Genomic DNA, 26,888 nt, shown 5'->3' on the forward strand with positions numbered 1-26,888 from the left:
CAATCAATATAAACAGCGGACACAGTGGAGTTTTTCAGTCTTGAGTAGAGTGTGATATTGAAGAGCTGCTGCAAGCATTGTTCATTCGGTTATTCACAATGAAGTTTTCTGTTCTCCACGTACTGCCCAGAAGACTGAGGAAGACTAAAGGTAAGATAAATACATATATAATAACACATATAAATAGCCTACAATATACAAAGGTTGTAATGTATTCATTGATATGAATAGCCTTTTGTTGATGCCCACTACTACGATATACAGCACATTCTAAATAATAGGATTTCATTTTTAGTGGTTGCAATATACAGCATGTGATCATTTTACATTTGTCCAGTGAAGAGGTTAACTTTCATCACATTGGAAGATGAGATTGAAGAGTGGAGTGGGAAATGATGAGGGGAATATTAAACGTGGTCTTTTTAATATTTGATGCAACTTATGTGGGAGGGACAGTCGAACAATAATAACACTGTTGTTAGTTTTAATGATTTAAATTTTATCTGCAAGTGTCAACATAAGAATGACATTCAAATCTATGTTTTCCTAATGATACATTAAGTTTTGTAAAGTATTGATGATGAATAGCAGTCGTCTGTCAAATGTAGGCTATCTACGCCAATGTCTCCGCCCTCTGGCCAGCAATTGTTAATACCAAAGCCTAGTCTACAGGTCTATCTGTCACTATTAGGTTACGAGTAGGTACCGAATGTTCTGGGAGCATGAAAGGTAGGGACATTTTTATTGGTCTTTGTGCACCTTTTTGGGCACGTTATTAAATATTAAATAACAAAAAATATGTGTCTGCCTGTGTGGTTTTGTTTTGGCTAAGCAATCTTCACTCAACTTCCGCTATAAGAGAGAGAACGGAAAAGATATTTTGCGCAAAATGCGCCTGCGGTGAAATAGTTTTAATAGAAACCGTGTGTTCAGTTATGCCTATGTTATAACGCGAACCCACTATTGTAGCCTATAACATCGTATCCAGTTTGTTTGCCTGATTTGTACACGTGCCACAATGAAAAGTACGCTGTGGTTTGATAATAAGTGCTATAAAAAAAATTGTGCAATGCCATGATAGGTTTTATGAAGAGAAAATATTTTCGACTGTATAACGTCACATTTTTTTCCACAGAGGAAATGGGTGCGGTCGGACACGACCCGGTGGCAGCGACTGTTCTATCACCTGTAATGGAGGGCAGTGCCAAAACAGTACATGGGAGGTTTAAGCATAAACTGAAGATGCCCCAAATACTAGGCTTTGTGCCAAGACCACGGAGCCCCAAACCCATAGTGGAGAGCAATCCACCTCAAACAGGTATATTTAGCTACAGTATTAAGTGGTCAGAAGTTGTATTCGGCGTTCTCTCTGGTGTTAGAATGTGTGCATAATTTATATTGGCTATATCCTAATTTAAGGTTAATCAATGTTTTGGATGTTTTGGACACACCTACTTATTCAAGGGTTTTTCTTCATTTTTATTATTTTCTACATTGTGGAATAATAGTGAAGACATCAAAACTATGAAATAGCACATATGGAATCATGTAGTAACTAAAGAAGTGTTAAACAAATCCAAATATAAATCAAATCAAAATGTATTTGTCACATACACATGGTTAGCAGATGTTAATGCGAGTGTAGCGAAATGCTTGTGCTTCTAGTCCCGACAATGCGGTAATAACCAACGAGTAAACTAACCTAACAATTCCAAAACTACTACCTTATACACACAAGTGTAAAGGGATAAAGAATATGTACATAAAGATATATGAATGAGTGATGGTACAGAAAGGCATAGGCAAGATGCAGTAGATGGTATCGAGTACAGTATATACATATGAGATGAGTAATGTATGTTATGTAAACAAAGTGGCATAGTTTAAAGTGGCTAGTGATACATGTATTACATAAAGATGCAGTAGATGATATAGAGTACAGTATATACATATGAGATGGGTAATGTAGGGTATGTAAACATTATATTAAGTGACATAGTTTAAAGTGGCTAGTGATACATTTTTTACATCAATTTCCATTATGAAAGTGGCTGGAGTTGAGTCAGTATGTTGGCAGCAGCCACTCAATGTTAGTGGTGGCTGTTTAACAGTCTGATGGCCTTGAGATAGAAGCTGTTTCAGTCTCTCGGTCCCTACTTTGATGCACCTGTACTGACCTCGCCTTCTGGATGATAGCGGGGTGAACAGGCAGTGGCTCGGGTGGTTGTTGTCCTTGATGATCTTTATGGCCTTCCTGTGACATCGGGTGGTGTAGGTGTCCTGGAGGGGAGGTAGTTTGCCACCTCACTATCCTCTGGAGAGCCTTACGGTTGTGGGCGGAGCAGTTGCCGTACCAGGCGGTGATACATCCCGACAGGATGCTCTCGATTGTGCATCTGTAGAAGTTTGTGAGTGCGTTTGGTGACAAGCCAAATTTCTTCAGCCTCCTGAGGTTGAAGAAGTGCTGCTGCGCCTTCTTCACAACGCTGTCTGTGTGGGTGGACCAATTCAGTTTGTCCATGATGTGTACCCCGAGGAACTTAAAACTTACTAGCGTCTCCACTACTGTCCCGTGGATGTGGATAGGGGGGTGCTCCCTCTGCTGTTTCCTGAAGTCCACAATCATCTTAATGCGTTTGAGACAGTCAGTTGTGTTGTGACAAGATATGGGTGGTATACAGAAGATAGCCCTATTTGGTAAAAGACCAAGTCTATATTATGCCACGAACAGCTTAAATAAGCAAAGAGAAACAACAGTCATTACTTTAAGACATGAAGGTCAGTCAATCCGGAAAATGTCAAGAACTCTGAAAGATTCTTCAAATGCAGTCACAAAAACCATCAAGCGCTATGATGAAACTGGCTCTCATGAGGACCTCCACAGGAATGGAAGACCCAAAGTTACTCTCTTGCAGTGGATAAGTTCATTAGAGTTACCAGCCTCAGAAATTGCAGCCCAAATAAATGCTTCACAGAATTCAAGTAACAGACACATCTCAACATCATCTGTTCTGAGGAGACTGCGTGAATCAAGCTTTCATGGTCAAATTACTGCAAAGAAACCACTACTAAAGGACATCAATAATAAGACGAGACTGGGCCAAGAAACAAGAGCAATGGACATTAGACTGGTGGAAATGTTTCCTTTGGTCTGATGAGTCCAAATGTTTTATTTTTGGTTCCAACCAGCACGTCTTTGTGAGACACAGTGTAGGTGAACAGATGACCTCTGTATGTGTGGTTCCCACCGTGAAGCATGGAGGAGGAGGGGGTGCTTTGCTGTCAGTGATTTATTTAGAATTCAAGGCACACTACAAAAGCATTCTGCAGCGATACGCCATCCCATCTGGTTTGCGCTTAGTGGGACTATCATTTCTTTTTCAACAGGATAATGACCTAACACACTTTCAGGCTGTGTAAGGGCTATTTGACCAAGAAGGAGAGTGATGGAGTAATGCATCAGATGACCTGGCCTACACAATCACTCGACCTCAACCCAACTGAGATGGTTTGGGATGAGTTGGAACGCAGAGTGAAAGAAAGGCAGTCAACACGTGCTCAGCATATGTGAGAACTCCGTCAAGACTGTTGGAAAAGCATTCCTTATAAAGCTGGTTGAGAGAATGCCAAGATTGTGCAAAGCTGTCATCAAGGCAAAGGGTGGCTACTTTGAAAAATCTAAAATATATTTTGATTTGTTGAACAATTGTAACATTTTTGGTAACTACATGATTACATATGTGTTATTTCATAGTTTTGATGTCTTCACTATTCTACAATGTTGAAAATAGTAAAAATAAAGAAAAACCCTTGAATGAGTAGGTGTGTTCAAACTTTAGCCGGATACGATACATGCGCTATGATGTAGCCTGTATGAAGTACTAGCCTACTACCTCAATATATTGATTTGTTAGATTTATCATCCTTAAAGAGGAACTCTAAATGAAAGAAATCAGTCATATTATATTTTCCGCCACCATGAGAAATGATTGCCACAGTATATTTATGTCACCGTTCATTGTCACGTACAGACTGCGCTAAAATAACTATTCAATTACTGTACTTCGTGGTCCGTGATTTGTAGTAACCATTCACCTGAATTCTACTTGTTTATTTTCAGAGGTGGTTTTGGACTTTATGGAGAACCTGAAGGAAAATCGCTTGGTGGAGGCTTGCCAGCAGTTGCTCTTGCGAGAGGACAAGCTATTTGGCCAAGAAACCATGACGGTAGAGGGGTTGGTTCAGGTTTGCAACGAGGACGATAAAGACACGCTCCAAAAAGACTATGAAACCCTGCTGCTCCACTTATGGATGGCAGTTCACACCACCTTTAGTTCCACACCCTCAGGAGAACACCTAGAGATACTTCGGAGTGCGGTGGAAACCATAACGCTGCTGGAAGAGAAGGACCAGCAATGGGAAGGGCGGCCCGAGGGCAGCAGCGAGGCCCCCGTGTGGCGGCCACACCAGTGCCGGCACACCCACGACACCCTGCTTGAAAAAATGGTGGATTCTCAAATGAGGAACGCGACAGTGGAGGAGGACAATATTAGCGTTAGCAGTGTGGACAACCTGTCAACGTCCATGAAAAGGGAGGTATGTAGGATGGGCAAGCGTCTGAAGGAGGACGTTCTCAGGGTGGCCAGGGACATAAGGGACTGCTACCCCCCAGACTTTGACGTGTGCAACTTGTATGTGAGACTTTACCATCAGAAGTTCTCAGCAAGGTTAACAGAACTGGCCCGCTCTGGGCTCGATGTGGATGACTGTAACTACCTCCTCTGCTGGGTGAACAATTACTATCCAAAGTAAGTGGGAAATGGGAGGGCAGTTGCCCTGGATTATTGAAGGGCTTGTTAACAATCAGTGGAAGTGATGGGGGCAATTTGCTTTTTAAAATGTCCAAATCACATTTAAGTGATGTCAAACTGCATATGTAGTTGATTTGAGTTGATTGGGCCATTACATTTAGAAAATTGAACGCTTTCGCCTATAATTTCCATTGATTGTTAGCTAGCAGTGGCTAAAGTTAGCTGAAGTTTGTAGTGGCTGGAACCATCCCACTGGGCAAACACTGGTTGAATCAACATGGGAAACTATTTGGATTTCCAAAAAGTCTTCAACTTAATGGAATTTTGTTTTCACCCAAATGTATACACATCCAATGACAGAGTGACATTTTTGGTTGATTTCACATTGAATTGACGGTAGTTGACAACTCAACCAAATGTAAATCAAAACCAGATGTTGAACTAACGTCTGTGCCCAGTGGGAAGCCACTACTGTTTGTGGCAGATGTTAAGATGCTCACTATTTTCAGGGTGAGGGAACATTTAAATTAAAATCCTGAACATCCTGAAAAAAAGGCTAGTTCACCCTTTTTTTTTTAAATGTCTGCAAACTAAAATTCTGCATATTTGGCATAGCTGATTGCTCAAGGTTGCCTACATTATCCTCCTGCCTTGTACAGTCTGAATGTTTCTGAGATGTCTCGTATGGTTTCTATCAATGACTTGATGTCATTTACAACATGTTTATCTGTTTCAGTGACATCTTAAAACACAAAGACCTTGAGGGGCACATCAACATGGAGTCTTTGGGAACTCTTTTATCTGAGAAGGATCTCACAACATTGGAGGAGCAGTATCTACTACAAAAAGAGGTAAACAGGATGCCAGAAACAGCTACATTTAATGAACAGGCTAAATCCATGTGTATACGTCTAGACCATCCTTTCAGAGTAGCCTGGTCCCAGATCTATTTGTGCTGTCTTGCAAACTGCTATGGTGTGTTAATGACCATAGGGCTTGGCAAGATAGCACAAACATATCTGGGACCAAGCTACTTTCAGAGTGCTTTAGAATTGGAAATAATGTATTATTTTATAATGTTGTATACAATGTCTTTCAGAACTATAGTGTCAAACTTACAGACTTGTGATGACCTGTGCTATGTCGATTTCAGAGTAAAGTCAGGACCTGGTTCTCCAAGGCTCTCAGTAAGGAGGAGGAGGGTTGGCTCAGTGGAAAGAGTCCAGAACTAATTGACGGGTACTGCTTCTGTCCTCTGGCCATTGACATCATACAGGTTGAAACCTATTGGATTACTACTACTTCTTCTAGTACTTGTCTGTGTTCAGCCCTACTCTTTCTTTGACCTGAACATGTTCTTCTTTGTTTTCATACCACAGATATGAAGTAGCTTTTTCTCCCGAATGGTTTTATAGAAGCTTCATATTAACATGTCAACATTGACAGGTGCTTTTACACCTGCATTGTTTGCTGTTTGGGGTTTTAGGCTGGGTTTCTGTACAGCACTTTGAGATATCAGCTGATGTACGAAGGGCTATATAAATAAATTTGATTTGATTTGATTTGACATAATTCAATTTAAACTGACATTACCCTCCAAAACCAAAGTTTGTCTGATATTTTCAGACCTCAAAACAATGAGCCCCATAAATCAGAAATATTTAATAAATGCACTGAATTTCATACGTTTCTACACTGAATTGAGTTTTCATGGAATTAATCCCATCCCTGCTCTAAGCTATGTTGACTGTACAGGGTCAGGTTTTATGTGCTAATACTGTATGTTGTTCTGTTTACTAGGCTGTTGATGGGGCCATGAGAGAGGCCAGGACTATTCTGGGCAGTGAGGCTAATGCCCAAAGAATCCTTTGTCAGCTGGACAGCTTCTTGATGAGGTAGTATACCCATTTCTTATTGCTCTGGCCACTGGGTCGAGCTCCTTAGGCACCAAATGGAATAAAACAGACTGAAACAGAGAGAGACTACCTGGACTTGTCCAATAAGTAACACTGATTTTCCTTTTCCATAGCAAAACATTTCGGTTATGTGCTTTATTAATGAACACATCCTGTCGTATTTGAACATTTACTTTTCCATTGCTCATCTGAACTTAATCACAAGTTTCTTTTGAAAAACAACTTTTTCTATTAAGTTTGAATGCTTTGGCTTAGGGCTGTCCAATCTAATATTTTACTGATGAACATGCACGTTGATATCCAGCATCATGCTCAAAGCCATTCAATTAGCTTACTGTGTTCTGGTTCCACAGCCACACAGACAAATTGCATAATTCTACATAGCCTTTTTCCTGGGAAAAGTTGATAATTCAACATTGGTGTTCTATCTACACTGTCTTGTCGCAGACTGTCTTTGAGCTTGTTTAGTATGCTACAATTAAGTGATAATGTCAGAGAATATGGAATGCCGTTTTGGGTCTTTGCATGTCCAAAAAGATACACGTCAAATAACAGTATTTGACGTGTCAAATAAGTTTGTTGACCGATCAGGACCTGAATATGACTGCACATCACATAACAATTGAACATGTTCATACATGTTTTACATAGTTATTACACTATCACTCGTATTTCATATGTCATAACGATTCACCAACACGTATGCTATGATGCTGGTATAGTTTTGTCTCGCACACCCACCACTGCTGCACGAGCACAGACACACTTCCCCAAACTCTGGACAATGCTGGTCATAAAAAGAGCTAGCTAGCTGATGGATGCCAACATAGTTCTTCCCCAAACTCTGGACAGTGCTGGTCATATAAAGAGCTAGCTAGCTGATGGATGCCAACAAAGTTCTTCCCCAAAAACATAGCAAAACTACATAATCTGTTTCAGTAGCTATAGTTAGCCGACTAACTGTCTAGCTAGGTTTCATCATCTAAAATACCCCTAATTTATCATTTGGGTATTTTATTAGGATCCCCATTAGCTGTTGCAAAATATAGGTCTTATTTGATCAATGGTGGTCGGACCCACCTATATGAAGCTAGCCACAATAAGGATTAGCCACAATAGTGGAATTAGCAGTTCGCTAGTCTGTCATTGACAGTGATGCAAATGAATACAGATAGTAGAATTATTCCATAATTGAATAAACCATGCTAAACAAGGTTTGAATGTTGTTATATACATTTTTAAAAATACAATAATTTGTTAATTTGACAAATCTGTTGAAATCACACTGGATGTATTATACTTTAGAATTGCATTGGGGGCATCCTTATTTCACTGTACAGCCTTACCGGTGCATTGTGGATCAATGACATGGGGTATCAGACTACTCCGTGACACCCAGAGAACATTAGCATCGTAGCTTTTATTGCGGGACTCTGAAACCACTGAATTGAGCCACATTCATTGTACCAGTCAAGCTAGCTACCACAGAAGTTGCTAATAACATCTGTATCAAAGATATTAGCTAAATCAGTTTGATCCTGATCATATTTCAAATGCTCACACAGACGTTTTCCCCATTCGGTTGAAAAAAGAATGCCTTATTACCAACACGGTATTGTAAACTCATCATACTTGGCAGGTATGTCACTCTGTGTGCTTGTTTGCAGACTTATTTTTTGTACAGCTTTGACAGTGCTACTGATCGTAGTGGTGGAGCTTGGCTTGCACATGAAAGTTCAGCACACACAACATTCTATAATAGAATTGTGTTATTTGACGTGTTTTGTTTTTGACACGCAAAGACCCAAACGGCGTTCCATATGAGAAGCCTGTGTTTGGAGGGTATACTGACAAGGGTGTTGTTAGGCCTGAGATGTCGGCTTCGAAGGCATTATTACTTTTATACAACGGGTTACCAACATATTCAAATAACTTTATTTTTATTAATTTATTCATACTATTTCATCCTTCCACAAGATATAGTCCCAAAACAAATCTAGGGTTGCTACCCAAGCCGACCGGTTGTTCATTCTATCGGTTTGGTAGCCAGAGACCCAGTTGCTCAGACTTTTTGTTCTGTATCTATGGACGCGACCCAGTTGCTCAGTCTTTTTGTTCTGTATCTATGGACGCGACCCAGTTGCTCAGTCTTTTTGTTCTGTATCTATGGACGCGACCCAGTTGCTCAGTCTTTTTGTTCTGTATCTATGGACGCGACCCAGTTGCTCAGTCTTTTTGTTCTGTATCTATGGACGCGACCCAGTTGCTCAGTCTTTTTGTTCTGTATCTATGGACGCGACCCAGTTGCTCAGTCTTTTTGTTCTGTATCTATGGACGCGACCCAGTTGCTCAGTCTTTTTGTTCTGTATCTATGGACGCGACCCAGTTGCTCAGTCTTTTTGTTCTGTATCTATGGACGCGACCCAGTTGCTCAGTCTTTTTGTTCTGTATCTATGGACGCGACCCAGTTGCTCAGTCTTTTTGTTCTGCATCTATGGACGCGACCCAGTTGCTCAGTCTTTTTGTTCTGTATCTATGGACGCGACCCAGTTGCTCAGTCTTTTTGTTCTGTATCTATGGACGCGACCCAGTTGCTCAGTCTTTTTGTTCTGTATCTATGGACGCGACCCAGTTGCTCAGTCTTTTTGTTCTGGATCTATGGACGCGACCCAGTTGCTCTTTCTAAATGTTCCACTGCCATACCTGCTGGCAACGTTCTTATCCCTTGCTTGCTAGCTAGTCAACTATGGCTAACTTACAGGCACATCAAAAAGCCAGAATAACAGCAAAGTATCTATATTTGCATTTGTTTAAGCTATTTTCTAGTGACATTTATTTGGATACATCCATAATAATTAGCTAATGAGGCGCGATTTCGGCTGGCATAGAAAATGTGTTCACTCGTCAGGACACTGTTGGTCAGAGGAGCTAGCCAACAACACAGCTAACACAATCACTGTTGTTCAGAGGAGCTAGCCAACAACACAGCTAACACAATCACTTCAAACTGACGCTGGAAAGACAGCAAACTAGCTGCACTTCATTTCGTTTTACCTTTTTTTCAATTGACATGATTTTCGACTGTCTAAGAAATGTTGCCTGCCTGTCTGTCTCGTTCTGACTCGTTCATTACTATGGGACAGCTGAAGATCGAATTTGAATATCGAAACAATATTGCAAATGTCGGCGAGACAGACAGCAAGGTTTATACAAATCTCCGCTGTTGAAAACTAAATGTTAGTCTAAAAGAAATGTGACATAATGTTTGCTTTTTATAGTTGCTTGGCTGGGCTGATGAGACAGTGGATTGCGCAGTCAGATGGAACAGAGTAACTGGCATTTTAACGTCATAGATTTCGCCGGTGGTAACTGGTGGAATAGACACCTACTTGAATGCAGTTTTAACCAATCAGCATTCAGGATTAGACCCACCCGTTGCATAACTGAGGAATATGAACTGCAGTGTTACTATTCAACATTTTACTGACATAATGAAAAAGAACCTGGAGAAACATGATGACATTTTGTACAATGTATATTTGCAGCTATAAGAGATCTCTTGAAGAATTTGTGAAGGCAAGACGGGAGAACACTCAGGCAGTCGTGAAAGCTAACTTGGTTAACATTGAACAATTCAGGTAGGCCAAAAACTGTTGTTCATTTCACCAAGTCATTTGTTTCATAAAATCACATTTTCTGTGTTTATTTGCTTGGTATTTGAAGGGTAGCTAGCTACACATGAGCTTCATAACACATGTATAATCCTTACATAAAGCATTCACAAGCACTAAATAAGAATTTTATAAATGCTTTTTGTTTCTACTAATCCCCAATCTCATGAAACAGTCTTGATATATATGCATGCAGTCTCACAATCTGAAGTTGTATCATTTGTTCTACTTATCTAGCTACTTTTAGACACTCCAGGAAAGGGAAAGGTCAGTTGTAACTGAATGCATTCAATTGAAAATGTGTCTTCCGCATTTAACCCAACCCCTCTGAATCAGAGAGCTGCGAGGGGCTGCCTTAATCAAAATCCACGTCATTGGCACCCGAGGGAACAGTTCTGCCTTGCTCAGGGGCAGAACGACAGATTTTGACCTTGTCGGCTCGATGATTGAAAGTACCTTTGAACTGCCATTGTCATTCTATCCCTCCAATCCTCCCAACCTCTTATTTGACTTCATAAATCCAACATTGATGCAATGACATTGGTTCCTCCTTTACAGAGACTTCATAGTGGGAAGAGCGGAGTCAATCCCAGAAGAGATCAGGACAAGCTGTATGTCCACATTGGCAGACCTGAGAGACTGTGGCTACGGATACTTCACCGGCCCCATACATGAGGAGCTCAGGGTAGGCTACATGTGACAGCAGAGACACCAAGCATAATAGTCTAGCAATACTCCAATGTACAATGCTCTGTTTGCTCCGTTAATTTGGTTGACTTTTGGCATCTAGTTCAAAATCCCAGACAACCTTTCTCAAATTAGATGATTTTTCCTTACCCAGGAGTTACTTGAGAGACTTGTCCCGAAGCCACCAAAGTACTTTGCTCTGTTCATCTTTCCCTCGATCCTGACTAGTCTCCCAGTCCCTGCCGCTGAAAAACATCCCCACAGCATGATGCTGCTGCCACCATCATACGTCACTGTAGGGATGGTGCCAGGTTTCCTCCAGATGTGATGCTTGGCATTCAGGCCAAAGAGTTCAATCTTGGTTTCATCAGACCAGATAATCTTGCTTCTCATGGTCTGAGTCCTTAGGTGTATTTTGGCAAACTCCAAGAGGGCTGCCATGTGCCTTTAACTGAGAATTGTCTAACGTCTGGTCACTCTACCATGAAGGCCTGATCGGTGGGAGTGCTGCAGAGATGGTTATCCTTCTGGAAGATTCTCCAAACTCCACATAGCAACTCTGGCGCTCTGTCAGAGTAACTATCGTGTTCTGGTCAGCTCCCTGACCATGGCCCTTCTCCCCCGATTGCTCAGTTTGGCCGGGCGGCCAGCTCTAGGAAGATTCTTGGTGGTTCCAAACTTGCTACATTTAAGATGAAGGAGGTCATTGTGTTTTCCTGGGGGCCTTCAATGCTGCATAAATGTTTTGGTACCCTTCCCCAGATCTGTGCCTCGACACAATTCTGTCTCGAAGCTCCACCGACTTATTTCTGCACGTGTAATAGTTCCAATGTAGTTTCCTTTTGGTTTTGGACTCGTCAATCAAGCCAGGTTATTTTATCCGCTATCCTCTTTTGACCGGAAACAAACTCTGTTTTGACATCAAGGCCGATTCCACTGTGGGCAAACTGATAGCATATCCTACAATCAATAAGAGAGTGTGTGTGTGTTGCAGAGGAGTGTGTGTGTTGCAGAGGTGTGTGTGTGTTGCAGAGGTGTGTGTGTGTTGCAGAGGTGTGTGTCTGTTGCAGAGGTGTGTGTGTGTTGCAGAGGTGTGTGTGTGTTGCAGAGGTGTGTGTGTGTTGCAGAGGTGGTTCGTTGAACTGCGCTCCTTTTGACCTTTGCATAAAACCCAAAAAACCCAAACTCTGCTGTTTCCTGAAGTCCATGATCAGCTCCTTTGCTTTGTTGAGTGAGAGGTTATTTTCCTGGCACCACACTCCCAGGGCGCTTACCTCCTCTCTGTAGGCTGTCTCATCATTTTTGATAATCAGGCCTACTACTGTTCTGTCGTCTGCAAACTTGATGATTGAGTTGGAGGCGTGCGTGGCCATGCAGTCATGCGTGAACAGGGAGTACAGGAGGGGGCTGATCATGCACTGTGTTGAGGATCAGCGAAGGAGAGATGTTGTTTCCTACCTTCACCAGCTGGGGGTTGCCCGTCAGGACCCAGTTGCAAAGGGTTGGGTTCAAAGCCAGGGCCCCGAGCTTAATGATGAGCTTGAAGGGTACAATAGTGTTGAATACTGAGCTATAGTCAATGAACATCATTCTTACATAGGCATTCCTATTGTCCAGATGGGATAGAGCAGTGTGCAGTGTGATGGCGATTGCATTGTCTGTGGATCTATTGGGGCAATAAGCAACTGGAAGTGGGTCTAGGGTGTCAGGTAAGGTAGAGGTGATATGATCCTTAAATCTTCTTAAGGATAGGGGGCAGCATTTTCACTTTTGGATAAATAGCGTGCCCAAATTCAACTGCCTGCTACTCATCTGCAGAATATAAGATATGCATATTATTAGTAGATTTGGATAGAAAACACTCTGAGGTTTCTAAAACTGTTTGAATCATGTCTGTGAGTATAACAGAACTTATATAGCAGGCAAAACCCAGAGGAAAAACCATTCAGACTTTTTCATTTTTGAGGTCACTGTCTTTTCAATGGGTTTTCATTGGGAAACCAGATTTCTAAAGGACTTTGTTTGCAGTTAATACCGCTTCCACTGGATGTCACCAGTCTTTAGAAATTGGTTGAGGTTTTTCCTTTGTGTAATGAAGAAGTACGGCCATCTTGAATGAGAGTCACTTCATGTGGACTGTTTGAGAGAGGCGGATAACCAGAAAAGTTGCGTCAGTTTGTTTTCTTTTTGTATTGAACACAGATCATCCCGTCTTCAATTTGATCGATTATTAACGTTTAAAAAATACCTAAAGTTGTATTACGAAATTAGTTTGAAAGGCAAAGTTTACAGGTAATTTTTTAGATATTTTGTAGTGAGTTGTAGCAAGTTGGATGCTGTGTTTTTCTGGATCAAACGCACCAAATAAATGGACATTTTGGATATATATCGACGGAATTAATCGAAGAAAAGGACCATTTGTGATGTTATGGGACATATTGGAGTACCAACAAAAGATGTTTGCCAAAGGTAAGGCATGAATTATATTTTTATTTCTGCGTTTTGTGTCGTGCCTGCAGGGTTGAAATATGCTACTCTTTTTGTTTACCGTTGTTCTATCATCAGATAATAGCATCTTATACTTTCGCCGAAAAACCTTTTTGAAATCTGACATGTTGGCTGGATTCACAATGAGTGTAGCTTTAATTTGGTATCTTACACGTGTGATTTAATGAAAGATTGATTTTTATAGTATTTTATTTGAATTTGGCGCTCTGCATTTTCCCTGGCTATTGGCCAGGTGGGACGATTGCGTCCCACCTATCCCAGAGAGGTTCTAGCCTCTCAAAGCACTTCATGATGACAGAAGTGAGTGCTACAGGGCAATAGTCATTTAGTTCAGTTACCTTGACTTTCTTGGGTACAAGTGGGGACAGCAGACTGGGATAGGAAGAGATTGAATAAACACTGTAAACACTCCAGCCAGGTGGTCTGCGCATGCTCTGAGGATGCGGCTTGGGATGCCATCTGGGCTGGCAGCCTTGCGAGGGTTAACATGCTTAAATGTCTTATTCACGTCGGCCACGGAGAAGGAGAGCCCACAGTCCTTGGTAGCGGGTCGTGTCGGTGGCACTGTGTTGTCCCCAAAGCAGGCGAGGAAGGTGTTTTGCTTGTCCAGAAGCAAGACATCAGTGTCCGCGATGTGATTGGTTTTCCCTTTGTAGTCCGTGATTGTCTGTAGTCTGAGCCGTTGAATTGCGACTGCACTTTGTCTCTGTTCTGGTGTTTTGCCTGTTTGTTTGCCTTACGGAGGGAATAACTACACTGTTTGTTTTCGGCCATATTCCAAGTCACCCTGCCATGGTTAAATGCGGTGGTTTGCGCTTTCAGTTTTGCACGAAGGCTGCTATTTATCCACAGTTTCTGGTTTGGGCAGGTTTTAATAGTCACTGTGGGTACAACAGCTCCTATACACTTCCTGATGAACTCACTCACCGTATACGTGTATTCATCGATGTTATTCTCAGAGGCTACCCGGAACATATCCCAGTCCGTGTGATCAAAACAATTTTGAAGCATGGATTTCAATTGGTCAGACCAGCGTTGAATTGACCTTAGCACGGGTACTTCCTGTTTGAGTTTCTGCTTATAGGACGGGAGGAGCCAAATAGAGTCGTGATCAGTTTGTAGGCCATGTAGGCATTTCAAAAACTTGAATAGCAGTCGTCCAATGTTTTTCCAGAGCGAGTACTACAGTCAATGTGTTGGTAGCACTTCAGTAGCGTTTTCCTCAAAAATGTGGCCTCAGGTTGTGGTATCTGCTTGAGGGGGAATATACACGGCTGTGACTATAACCGAAGAGAATTCTCTTGGGAGGTAATACGGTTGGCATTTGATTGTGAGGTATTCTAGGTCAGGTGAAGAAAAGGACTTGAGTTTCTGTATTTTATCACATTTATACCATGAGTAGTTAATTATGAAACATACATCTTCTTCCCTGAGAGTTCTTTATTCCTGTCTGCGCAATGTACTGAGAACCCAGCTGGCTGTATGGATGGGGATAGAATACCGTGAGAGAGCCATGTCTCTGTGAAACAGAGTATGTTACAATCCCTGATGTCTCTCTGGAAGGAGATCCTCGCCCTGAGCTCATCTACTTTATTAGCCAGAAACTGAACATTAGCGAGTGTGCACACTTCCTGAGTCTGACTGACTACCTTTTCTCTGCCGGTGGTGTTTCGGAGCTGCCTCTGGAATAAGTTAAATTGCCCTGGAGGGTACGGCTGCAACACAAAAACAATTCAGGGCTAATAATGTAATAAATATCACACAAAAAAAGAAATACTGCAAAGTTGCTCAGGAGCTAGAAGCAGAGCTGCCATATCTGTTGGTGCCATCCAATAAAATTTTAGATACATCTCAAGCATGATCAATGGGAACAAGATGCACCTGAGCTCAATTTCGAATCTCCTAGCAAAAGGTCTCAATACTTATGTAAATAAGGTGTTTCAGTTTTTAATTTTTAATACATTTGCAAAAATGTTTAAAACCCATTTTCATTTTGTCATTGTGGGGTATTGTGTGTAGATTAATTAGGATTTTTCTTTATGAATTTATTTTAGAATAAGAAGAAGTATGTCATATGCCCTTAACATAAAGTTGCGTTTAAATGAGGTGTTATTGAATGTGCAGAATTGTAGCACATATTTACTTTATATATATATATATATTGTGGCAAACCTCTTCAAGGTTAGGAGCGTTTGTCACAAACTAAGTGGTAAACTGTCACCAAATCACCCAAGAATGAGAGTTCTTTCGAACAGGACAGTACCTGTTCGTTTGTTTCTCCGTCCTGGTCCACCCAGGCCGTAGGCGAGGTCAAGGATAGCAGGGTTCGGTACACGAATCGGGTTCTCGGTAGGTCCAGGTCCAAACGCCAACAGGTAAGTCCAAAACAATCCAGATCATACACGGTAAATCCAGCCAATCTCTATAGTCTCTTTCTCTATTGTTCATAGATCCTTCCAGCACCCTCTCTTCTTCTTCCTGGTTTTTCTTGACCCTTTATCTGTGAGTCGGCTCCACCTTCTGAGGGTTCCCCTTGCTTCTGGGACTTGTAGTTTTGGCGGTCGGCCATTTTGTGATCTGTAGTTCTGACAGGGGTGGCCATTTTAGTGATCGGGCAGAGCCCGTTTATTAGTTCTGCTCTCACATATCTGCCACTTATCACTCGACCCCCTTCTTTGCCACAATATATATATATATATATATATATTTTTTTTTAAGGACATATCATAATACCAACAGCTTGCCAAAAATACAACAACATTGAAACCAAATGGAAGAAAATAGAATTTGCCTTTATAACAGAAAAAGTCATCTGTTTAAGAAGAGGAAAACAACTAAACAGGTATCTGATCACTGGAATGTTTCCACTACCTTTGATTGGTTTGATTTTGACTCATTAGGTTCCCTATTAGCCGACGCCAACGGCGACAGCTAGTCTTACTGGGGTCCGACATATAATGAAAAATACATTGTAGACAAAATACTTTACAATTTACATACACACACTACATGTTCATGTTTTTAAATGTATCTATCAGTTACACGTACAGTGAAATGTGAAAGTATCCAGAGCTCTTGTCATTTTCTACATTTTGTTATGTTACAGCCTTATTCTAAAATTGATTCAATTACATTTTTCCCTCATCAATCTACACACAATTCCCCTTTGTGAAAAAGTGAAAAGAGGTTTTTAGAAATGTGTGCAAACTTGTAAAAACAGAAATACCTTATTGACATACGTTTTCAGAACCTTTGCTATGAGACTTGAGATTGAGCTCAGGTGCATCCTGTTTTCATTGATCATCCTTGAGATGTTTCAACAACTTGATTGGAGTCCACCTGTGGTAAATTAAATTGATTGGACATGATTTGGAAAGGCACACAAATGTCTACAACTACATGAGTTGACAATCCAAAAACCAAGCCACGAGGTCAAAGGAATTATCTGTAGAGCTCCGAGACAGGATTGTGTCAAGGCACAGATCTGGGGAAGGGTACCAGTACATTTCTGCAGCATTGAAGGTCCCCAAGAACACATTGGCCTCCATAATTCTTAAATTGAAGATGTTTAGAACCACAAAGAATCTTCCTAGAGCTGGCCGCCCGGCCAAACTGAGCAATCGGGGGAGAAGGGCCTTGGTCAGGGAGATGACCAAAGTCAGAATGGTCACTCTGACAGAGCTCCAGAGTTCCTCTGTGGATATGGGAGAATCTTCCAGAAGGATAACCATCTCTGCAGCACTCCACCAATCAGGCCTTTATGGTAGTGGCCAGACGGTAGCCACTCCTCAGTAAAAGGCATATGACAGCCCTCTTGGAGTTGCCAAAAGGCACTTAAAGACTCAAGATTTTCACCTTAAGACTAAACAAGATTCTCTGGTCTGATGAAACCAAGATTGAGCTCTTTGGCCTGAATGCCAAGCGTCACGTCTGGAGGAAACCTGGCACCATCTCTATGCTGAAGCATGGTGGTGGCAGCAACATGTGGGGATGTTTTTCCAGTGGCAGGGACTGGGAGACTAGTCAGGATCGAGGGAAAGATGAACGGTGCAAAGTACATTGAGCTCCTTGATGAAAACCTGCTCCAGAGCGCTCAGGGCCTGAAACTGGGGTGAGATTCAGGTGCCAACAGGACAACGACCCTAAGCACACAGCCAAGACAATGTGGCTTCGGGACAATTCTCTGAATGCCCTTGAGTGTCCCAGCCACAGCCCGGACTTGAACCCGATCGAACATCTCTGGAAAGACCTGAAAATATCTCTGCAGCGACGCTTGATAGGATCTGCAAAGAAAAATGTGAGAAACTCCCCAAATACAGGTGTGCCAAGCTTGTAGCATCATACCCAAGAAGACTTGAGCCTGTAATCGCTGCCAAATGTGTTTCAACAAAGTGCTGAGTAAAGGGCCTGAATACTTACGTAAATGTGATATTTCCGTTTTTTTTAAAGCAGTTTTTGCTTTGTCATTATGGGAAATTGTGTGTAGATTGATGAGGGGAAAATGATTGAATCCGTTTTAGAATAAGTCTGTAACGTAACAAAATGTGGAAAAAGTAATGGGCTCTGAATACTTTCAGAATGGATTGTACATGTCCGTACATACACACAACAAGTAGGTCACGAGGCATTGAGCTGGAGATGGTTTATTTGTTTTTTTTTCCGTGAACCTTTGTTCTTTTTATCTAATCTAATGGTAGGAAGGAAGTAGAATAAATATAAGCCTTCAGGAGAATTCCCTCCTAAATGGTTTCCAACCAACATTATCAAGGCCACAATGTTTGAAGTGACTGTAGGTTACAATGGTACAATGTGGTCATCCAAGTGACCACTCAAATCACATGGCCTGGACCATCTTTGTGGGTTACAGATTGTCCATGTTATTCTCCATAATGTTTTTACTTTTGCACTTCAGTTGTGATGAAACAGTTGATGCATATTAGTAATAAAACACATTTGTTTTATTATAATTATTTACAAATTAGTGGAATAGAGAAGGAATTGATTTTAACTTGAACTATGAAGTTGTTATGGCTGCAACGTTTTCACATCCGGGTCACCGATCATGTTATGACCCACTGGTGTCCTCTGCTTCAAGGTCAGATATTGACCTCTGCATGACTTCCTGTCTCCTCAGGTGCATTACCATAGGCTGTGGACACAGGCCTGGTTTACTGGGGGTCAGATGGTACTGGATGAAGTTCTGGGGACACTAGACAGACACGTGCAGCAATTCACAGACCTCAAACCCATCTGTGTGGAGGTAAGTTTACACTCACACACACGCCAACAGATGTGTGAAAACAAAGACACATGTACACACAAACACACACAAACACACAGTGATATTTGTGTGTCTGTGTGTGTGTAGGAGCTGCTGGGCCGGCTCCACATGGAGATGATGGTGGAGTATGTGAAGAGGATGATAAAGAGGAAGATGAGGCTGAAGGACAAGGAGCAGCAGGAGGCAGCAGCCAAGTTACTGGCTGAAGACAGCAGCAAACTGAGTACCTACTTTACTGAAGCAGTAAGCACTGAAGACGCACACACACACACACACACACCTCATATTGCAGTTAATATAGCTTGAGCGTGTGTGTGTACACAAACACATGAAAGTAATAGCATTATACACACAAAACCAACTCAAAACACACACTTCAAAACATTTATCCTAAGAATTGTTTTATTTCAAATGTTTATGATGCATAAAGAATAACAAAGAAATAAAGAATTTAAACAACAACTTAACCCCCTAGAGTAACATAATAAAAGAAATCCCCATCAAAATGTCAATTTAAGCTAGAGATGTACAATACCAGTCAAGAGTTTGGATACACCTACTCATTCCAGGGTTTTTCAACCTTTGAATGAGTAGGTGTGTCCAAACCTTTGACTGGTACTTTATGCATAGCGTTCTTTTGGTTGTTAAGTTGTTCTCCCAAGTTAGACTAAGCCTACTGGAATGCATGAGAGCCTTTTCTGTAGCCCATCATGGAAAGATGTTGAAAACCACCACCACCTGGGTCATGTTATGACTTGGCAGACTCCAGGCCGAGTCTCTAAATAAAATCGCCCATGTATCATAAACTGCAGCTGTGGTCTGATTCCCCTAAACTTCTATTTATTTAGACACTCAATAGATATTAGTATCAAATTAAATCCAACTTTATTTAAAGTGAATGTAAACATCTCGATAGAGTAAAGTAGCCCTAACACAGTAAATGGAAGACATTAAATACTGTACATGAAAGTATGCATGATTTGACCTATCCACTGTCCACAGGGGTCCAAAATAAGCTGGCTGAGTGAGGTCCTCCCTAAAATGGCGGAGGTGGTCAGACTGCAGGACCCAGGAAGCATCCAGCTGGAGATCGTCACCCTGGCTAGGGACTTCCCAGACCTTAGGTGAGACAGACAGACAGATCCTCCACACAAGGCTAACAACATAGATGGAGAGTTTGCCTACAGTACATTCACATAATCACTTAACCTAGTACTACATTTACAGTATCCCAGTGACATAACCTGGTACTACTTTCACAGTACCTCAGTCACATGACGCAGGACTAACATAAAATGGGTCCTCAGATTAAATGTGGGGTTGGGCAAGTGTAAAAGGCATGTCTGCCTGTATATCTTTCATATTTAACATAAGCAGCAACGCCATTATAAAAGTTGTGTGGTCAAAGATCAACTTGGCCTTAATCCTGCTGAACAGCTGTTTGGGACAAATTTGATCTCAACATCTCTGCTTGCACTTTCTATGTCTAAACCCGTCCTTGCATGATGTTGTTCACACTCAAAAGAACACAGGATTTAAATAGAACACAGAGAATGAAACTAGAACACAGAGAATAAAAGTAGAAGACAGAGAATGGAAATAGAAGACAGAATGGAAATAGAAGGCAGAGAAGGGAAATAGAAGACAGAATAGAAGACAGAGAATGGAAATAGAAGGCAGAGAAGGGAAATAGAAGGCAGAGAAGGGAAATAGAAGACAGAGAAGGGAAATAGAAGGCAGAGAAGGGAAATAGAAGACAGAGAATGGAAATAGAAGGCAGAGAAGGGAAATAGAAGACAGAGAAGGGAAATAGAAGGCAGAGAAGGGAAATAGAAGGCAGAGAAGGGAAATAGAAGACAGAGAATGGAAATAGAAGGCAGAGAAGGGAAATAGAAGGCAGAGAAGGGAAATAGAAGACAGAGAAGGGAAATAGAAGGCAGAGAAGGGAAATAGAAGGCAGAGAAGGGAAATAGAAGGCAGAGAAGGGAAATAGAAGACAGAGAAGGGAAATAGAAGGCAGAGAAGGGAAATAGAAGACAGAGAATAAAAGTAGAAGACAGAATGGAAATAGAAGACAGAGAATAAAAGTAGAAGACAGAATGGAAATAGAAGGCAGAGAAGGGAAATAGAAGGCAGAGAATAAAAGTAGAAGACAGAGAATAAAAGTAGAAGACAGAATGGAAATAGAAGGCAGAGAAGGGAAATAGAAGGCAGAGAAGGGAAATAGAAGGCAGAGAAGGGAAATAGAAGACAGAGAAGGGAAATAGAAGGCAGAGAAGGGAAATAGAAGACAGAGAATAAAAGTAGAAGACAGAATGGAAATAGAAGGCAGAGAAGGGAAATAGAAGGCAGAGAAGGGAAATAGAAGACAGAGAAGGGAAATAGAAGGCAGAGAAGGGAAATAGAAGGCAGAGAAGGGAAATAGAAGGCAGAGAAGGGAAATAGAAGGCAGAGAAGGGAAATAGAAGACAGAGAATGGAAATAGAAGACAGAGAATGGAAATAGAAGGCAGAGAATGGAAATAGAAGGCAGAGAAGGGAAATAGAAGGCAGAGAAGGGAAATAGAAGGCAGAGAAGGGAAATAGAAGGCAGAGAATGGAAATAGAAGGCAGAGAATGGAAATAGAAGGCAGAGAAGGGAAATAGAAGGCAGAGAAGGGAAATAGAAGGCAGAGAAGGGAAATAGAAGGCAGAGAAGGGAAATAGAAGACAGAGAATAAAAGTAGAAGACAGAGAATGGAAATAGAAGGCAGAGAAGGGAAATAGAAGGCAGAGAAGGGAAATAGAAGGCAGAGAAGGGAAATAGAAGGCAGAGAAGGGAAATAGAAGGCAGAGAAGGGAAATAGAAGACAGAATGGAAATAGAAGACAGAGAAGGGAAATAGAAGGCAGAGAAGGGAAATAGAAGACAGAGAATGGAAATAGAACGCAGATAATGACTCCCTGGTAGCTGAGCCACACCTTTATATTTGTGAATATAAGCCAAATTGAAACAAAGGCTTTTTGATTTCTATTTGACAATGAATGCCTTGCTGATTTATAAATACAAGCAATAGCTGATCCTTAGTTATTTTGAGTCCCTTGAATCCAATTATCTCTTTATCTTCCCTCTAATCCTCTCACAATATCTTAAAATGAAACCCTATTGGGGGGGGTTGTTGCAATGAGGTAACTCAGGGCAAGTCAGGTATCACCGGGCGGTAACCTAGGTAACAAGGGCCTTCACTGCGAATCTCAGGTGTCTGGCTGACTACACAATATGAGGCATCTCTTCTGTCATGTACTAGTACAGAGATGGAGGGAGGGTGGGAGGGAGGGAGATACACAGAGAAGGGGTGTAATATGACTCCTGTCTGATGTCTAGAACCGGCCAGCGATCCCTGCTATCCCCAGCACTGTGCAGTGGAAAAATACAGGCCAGGGCTAGAGCATCCCAAATGGCACCCTATTCCCATTATAGTGCAACATTAGTGCACGATGCAGAGAATAGGGTGCCGTTTGAGACTATTCTACCCCTTTTTGGTTCCAGGTAGAACCAAAATGTTTCTACATGGAACCAAAAAGGGTTCTACCTGGAACCAAAAAGGGTTCTACCTGGAACCAAAAAGGGTTATCCTATGGGGACAGCTGAAGAACCCTTTTAGGCTCTAGATAGCACCTCTTTTCTAATAGTGCATCGAGGCAGAGATGCCAGACACACACAAGCAGTACTATTACTAAATGTTGCTACAACAGCTGCTATAGGGCTTTACTATTTTTGTTACTTCTTCCTCTATCACTATTACTGAACTAACACAACTACTGCTATAGTGCTTTACTATTTTTGTTACTTCTTCCTCTATCACTATTACTGAACTAACACAACTACTGCTATAGTGCTTTACTATTTTTGTTACTTCTTCCTCTATCACTATTACTGAACTAGCACAACTACTGCCACTGATGGTACTATTGCTACCGTTACTACTACTGCTGTAGTACTGTCCTACTACAGTCATCAGTAATATTACCTCTGCTAGTGGGCTAGTCCAGTAGTCTTGCTACTTTTTCTACCACTATTCTGCTCCTTTTTTTTAAACGAAAATGTCCTTCTGTTTATACTGTAAATTTGGCACATTCTGTGTATACTGGCTTTTCTCTCAAGTTTAGAATGACTTAATGTAGACATTTGGAACTGTTTATTTGTATTTGGATTGTAAAACTGGCATGGTCAAAACATGTTGATGCAACATTATACATTTTTTATTATATTGAACCTTTATTTAACTAGGCAAATCAGTTAAGAACACATTTTTATTTACAATGAAGGCCTACCCCAGACCAAACCCGAACGATGCTGGGCTAATTGTGCACCGCCCTATGGGACTCCCAATCACGGCCGGTTATGATACAGCCTGGAAACAAACCAGGGTCTGTAGTGACGTCTCTAGCACTGAGATCCAGTGCCTTAGACCGCTGCGCCACTTCGGAGCCCAGTTGATTAATATAATGGACAAAAAATGACAGTTTTGAACTTTGTTGATGAACTTTTATTTTTTGCTCTTCCACCTTTCTCAGTTGGAGACATATTTCGGCTCTGCTTTCTCTCAAAGCCAACCTATCCACTGCTGATGTCCGCGGCATCAAAGAGAGCCTGGAAGTGAACCGTCCTTCAGTCACCTCCTCCAATACCAACCCACCATTCTTTTCCAAGGTTCCAGCAGGCAAATTTTGGCACATGCCATCTTAATTGTGTTATTTTCTTGTTGTAAACTGTTTTTCTGGTTGAGAAGACGTCATATATCCAGATTACAACTAACTGGTCTCTGTTATCAAATCAAATGTATTGGTCACACACATATTTAGCAGATGTTATTGCAGGTGTAGCGAAGACTAAAATACAGTAGAATAGAATACAGTATATATATGAGATGAGTAAAGCATGTAAACATTATTAAAGTGACTATTGATTCTCAGTCTGTAGGGCAGTAAGTAGCCTCTTAGGTCCATGGTTAAGTAGCCAGATGGTAGCCGGCTAGTGATGGCTATTTAACAGTCTGATGTCCTTTTTTGGTTATGTTGGTTGTTATCTTATCATCTAACCAGATTATAAAGATGTCCTTTGCTTTTCATAAAAGATGTCGTATTTAAAATGGTTTAAGAAAATGGTGATTCACCTTAAAGGGAATGGGTCATGACATTTATAAAGCATGTGACAAATAACGTTTGATTTGAAATGCATTGGCCCAATACTTTTTTTATTTGTGATTATGCTGCTTTCCAATGCTTCATAAATTTATGTGCTCAGCAAATGTGGGAACTCCTTCAAGACTGTTAGAAAAGCATTCCTCATGAATCTGGTTGATGGAATGCCAAGAGTGTGCAAAGCTGTCATCAAGGCAACAGGGGCTACTTTGAAAAATTTAAAATGTAAAATATGTTGATTTGTTTAACATATTTTTGGTTACTACATGATTCCATATGTGTTATTTCATAGTTTTGATGTCTTCACTATTATTCGATAATGTAGAAAATAGTACAAATACAGTGCCTTGCAAAAGTATTCACCCCCTTGATATTTTTTTGCATTCCAACCTGTAATTTAAATGGATTTTTATTTGGATTTCATGTAATGGACATACACAAAATAGTCCAAATTGGTGAAGTGGAATGAAAATAATTACTTGTTTCAACAACAAAATATATATTTTTTAAACAACAGAAAAGAGGTGCGTGTATTGACCCCCTTTGGTATGAAGCCCCTAAATAAGACCTGGTGCAACCAATTACCTTCAGAAGTCACATAATTAGTTAAATAAAGTCCACCTGTGTGCAATCTAAGTGTCACATGATCTATCACATGATCTCAGTATATTTTCTCCTGTTCTGAAAGGCCCCAGGGTCTGCAACACCACTAAGCAAGGGGCACCACCAAGCAAGCGGCACCATGAAGACCAAGGAGCTCTCCAAACAGGTCAGAGAAGTACAGATTAGGGTTGGGTTATAAAGAAATATCAGAAACTTTGAACATCCCACGGGGCACCAATAAATCCATCATAAAATAATTGAAAGAATATGGCACCTCAACAAACCTGCCAAGAGAGGGCCGCCCACCAAAACTCACGGACCAGGCAAGGAAGGCATAAATCAGAGAACCCTGAAGGAGCTGCAAAGCTCCACAGCTGAAATTGGAGTATCTGTCCATAGGACCACTTTAAGCCGGACATTCCACAGAGCTGGGCTTTACCACCACCTCTCATCACCCCGAGAACACCATCCCCACAGTGATGCATGGTGGTGGCAGCATCATGCTGTGGGGATGTTTTTCATCGGCAGGGACTGGGAAACTGGTCAGAATGGAAGGAATGATGGATGGCTCTAAAATTCTTGAGGGAAAGCTGTTTCAGTCTTGCATAGATTTTAGACTGGGACAGAGGTTCACCTAACAGCAGGACAATGACCCTAAGCATACTGCTAAAGCAACACTTGAGTGGTTTAAGGGGAAACATTTAAATGTCTTGGAATGGCTTAGTCAAAGCCCAGACCTTAATCCAAATGAAAATCTGTGGTATGACTTAAAGATTTCTGTACACCAGCGGAACCCATCCAACTTGAAGGAGCTGGAGCAGTTTTGCCTTGAAGAATGGGCAAAAATCCCAGTGGCTAGATGTGCCAAGCTTATAGAGACATACCCAAAGAGACTGGTGGCTCTACCAAAGTATTGACTTTGGGGTGTGGGGGGGGCTGAACAGTTATGCATGCTCAATTTTTCTGTTTTTTTGTCTTATTCCTTGTTTGTTTCACAATAAAACATATTTTGCATTTTCAGAGTGGTAGGCATATTGTGTAAATCAAATGATACAAACCCCCCCAAAAATCTATTTTAATTCCAGGTAGTAAGGCAACAAAATAGGAAAAATGCCAAGAGGAGGTGAATACTTTCGCAAGCCACTGTAAATACAAGCCCTGGAATGAGTAGGTGTTTGCAAACTTTTGACTGGTACTGTATATCAAATGTGGAATAAATTAAATTGTTTCAATGGATGACTCAGTTTGACTCATAACTCACATGTTTTCTAGTAAAACAAAACAACAGAACCCCTGATGACATCATCTTAATTTAGAGTGTCAGCCCCTGGACATGTAAAATGACAGGGTCCATTGTCATGGTACGTATGTGTGAATGCGTTGCACCCTGTCCACGACACTTTCTCAAAATGACCTTATTGTTGTCTGAAGCAACAAGTAACTCCTCACACAACCCTCACATTAATCGATGCCTCAGCCAATCAACAGCGAATATGTCACCAGGGCACTGACAATAGCTACTCCCCCATGCTTCTTTATTACTCTAAATCTGCATCCCAAAATGGCACCCTATTCCCTACATAGTGCACTACTTGTGACCCTTTGAGCCCTGGTCAAATGTAGTGCACTAAATAGATAATAGTGGGCCATTTGAGATGCAACCCATATGATTTCCTCCCATACTCCCTTACAAAAGACACTTTGTTAATGGACTCCCATGTTACACAACCGCTCTCTGTCCTCCCCTCAGTTCTGTAAGTGACGTGGTGAATGTCCCTCAAGTGTGAATTCATGAAAGGGCAAAACACATGTTGGGAGGGGTACAAGGAGAGGGGGTGGTGGCTGTGGGATTTTGAAGAGGTTAGGGGGTTTCAGATGTTTTCAGAAGATGGACGGGGACTCTACTGTCCTAGCTTCAGGGGGAAGCTGGTTCCTCCATTGGGGTGCCAGGACAGAGAAGAGTTTTGACTGGGCTGAGAGGAACTGTCCTCCCGTAGGGGTGGGAGAGCCAAGAGACCTGAGTTGGCATAACAGAGTACTTGGTGTGTAGGGTTTGAGCATAGCCTGAAGATTCTGAGCGACTGTTCCTGTTGCTGCCCTGTAGGCAAGTACCATGGTCTTGTAGTGGATGCGAGCTTCGACTGGAAGCCAGTGGAGTGGGGTGACATGAGAGAACTTGGGAAGGTTGAACACCAAGCGGGCTGCGGTGTTCTGGATACGTTGCAGTGG

The 26,888-nt window shown here is 41.5% G+C and overlaps 1 protein-coding gene across 2 annotated transcripts; it reads left to right on the top strand.

Annotated features, from left to right (window-relative positions):
- On the top strand, positions 1 to 25,891 carry LOC115107526 (tumor necrosis factor alpha-induced protein 2-like). 2 transcript variants are annotated; one of them, XM_029630909.2, is made up of 12 exons: positions 1 to 150; positions 1,136 to 1,318; positions 4,121 to 4,808; positions 5,548 to 5,662; positions 5,965 to 6,087; positions 6,612 to 6,706; positions 10,273 to 10,365; positions 10,957 to 11,083; positions 18,728 to 18,853; positions 18,962 to 19,117; positions 19,877 to 19,998; positions 23,430 to 25,891. In XM_029630909.2, exons 1-12 carry the CDS (start codon positions 99 to 101, stop codon positions 23,599 to 23,601), a joined length of 2,052 nt encoding a protein of 683 aa, XP_029486769.1. In that variant the 5' UTR covers positions 1 to 98; the 3' UTR covers positions 23,602 to 25,891. The 2 variants fall into 2 exon arrangements, with proteins under 2 accessions (XP_029486769.1, XP_029486770.1); XM_029630910.2 differs by lacking the exon at positions 1 to 150 and adding an exon at positions 624 to 729.
- Positions 25,892 to 26,888: the final 997 nt, after the last annotated feature.

This window comes from Oncorhynchus nerka, linkage group LG24, assembly GCF_034236695.1.
Source record: "Oncorhynchus nerka isolate Pitt River linkage group LG24, Oner_Uvic_2.0, whole genome shotgun sequence".
Taxonomy (NCBI): Eukaryota; Metazoa; Chordata; class Actinopteri; order Salmoniformes; family Salmonidae; genus Oncorhynchus; species Oncorhynchus nerka.

Excerpts from the sequence above, each read along its gene's own strand:
- LOC115107526 (XM_029630909.2), top strand. The coding sequence starts at position 99 with ATGAAGTTTTCTGTTCTCCACGTACTGCCCAGAAGACTGAGGAAGACT. Across the intron at positions 6,707-10,272 it reads CTGGACAGCTTCTTGATGAG|CTATAAGAGATCTCTTGAAG; the intron begins GTAGTATACCCA and ends GTATATTTGCAG. Across the intron at positions 18,854-18,961 it reads TCAAACCCATCTGTGTGGAG|GAGCTGCTGGGCCGGCTCCA; the intron begins GTAAGTTTACAC and ends GTGTGTGTGTAG.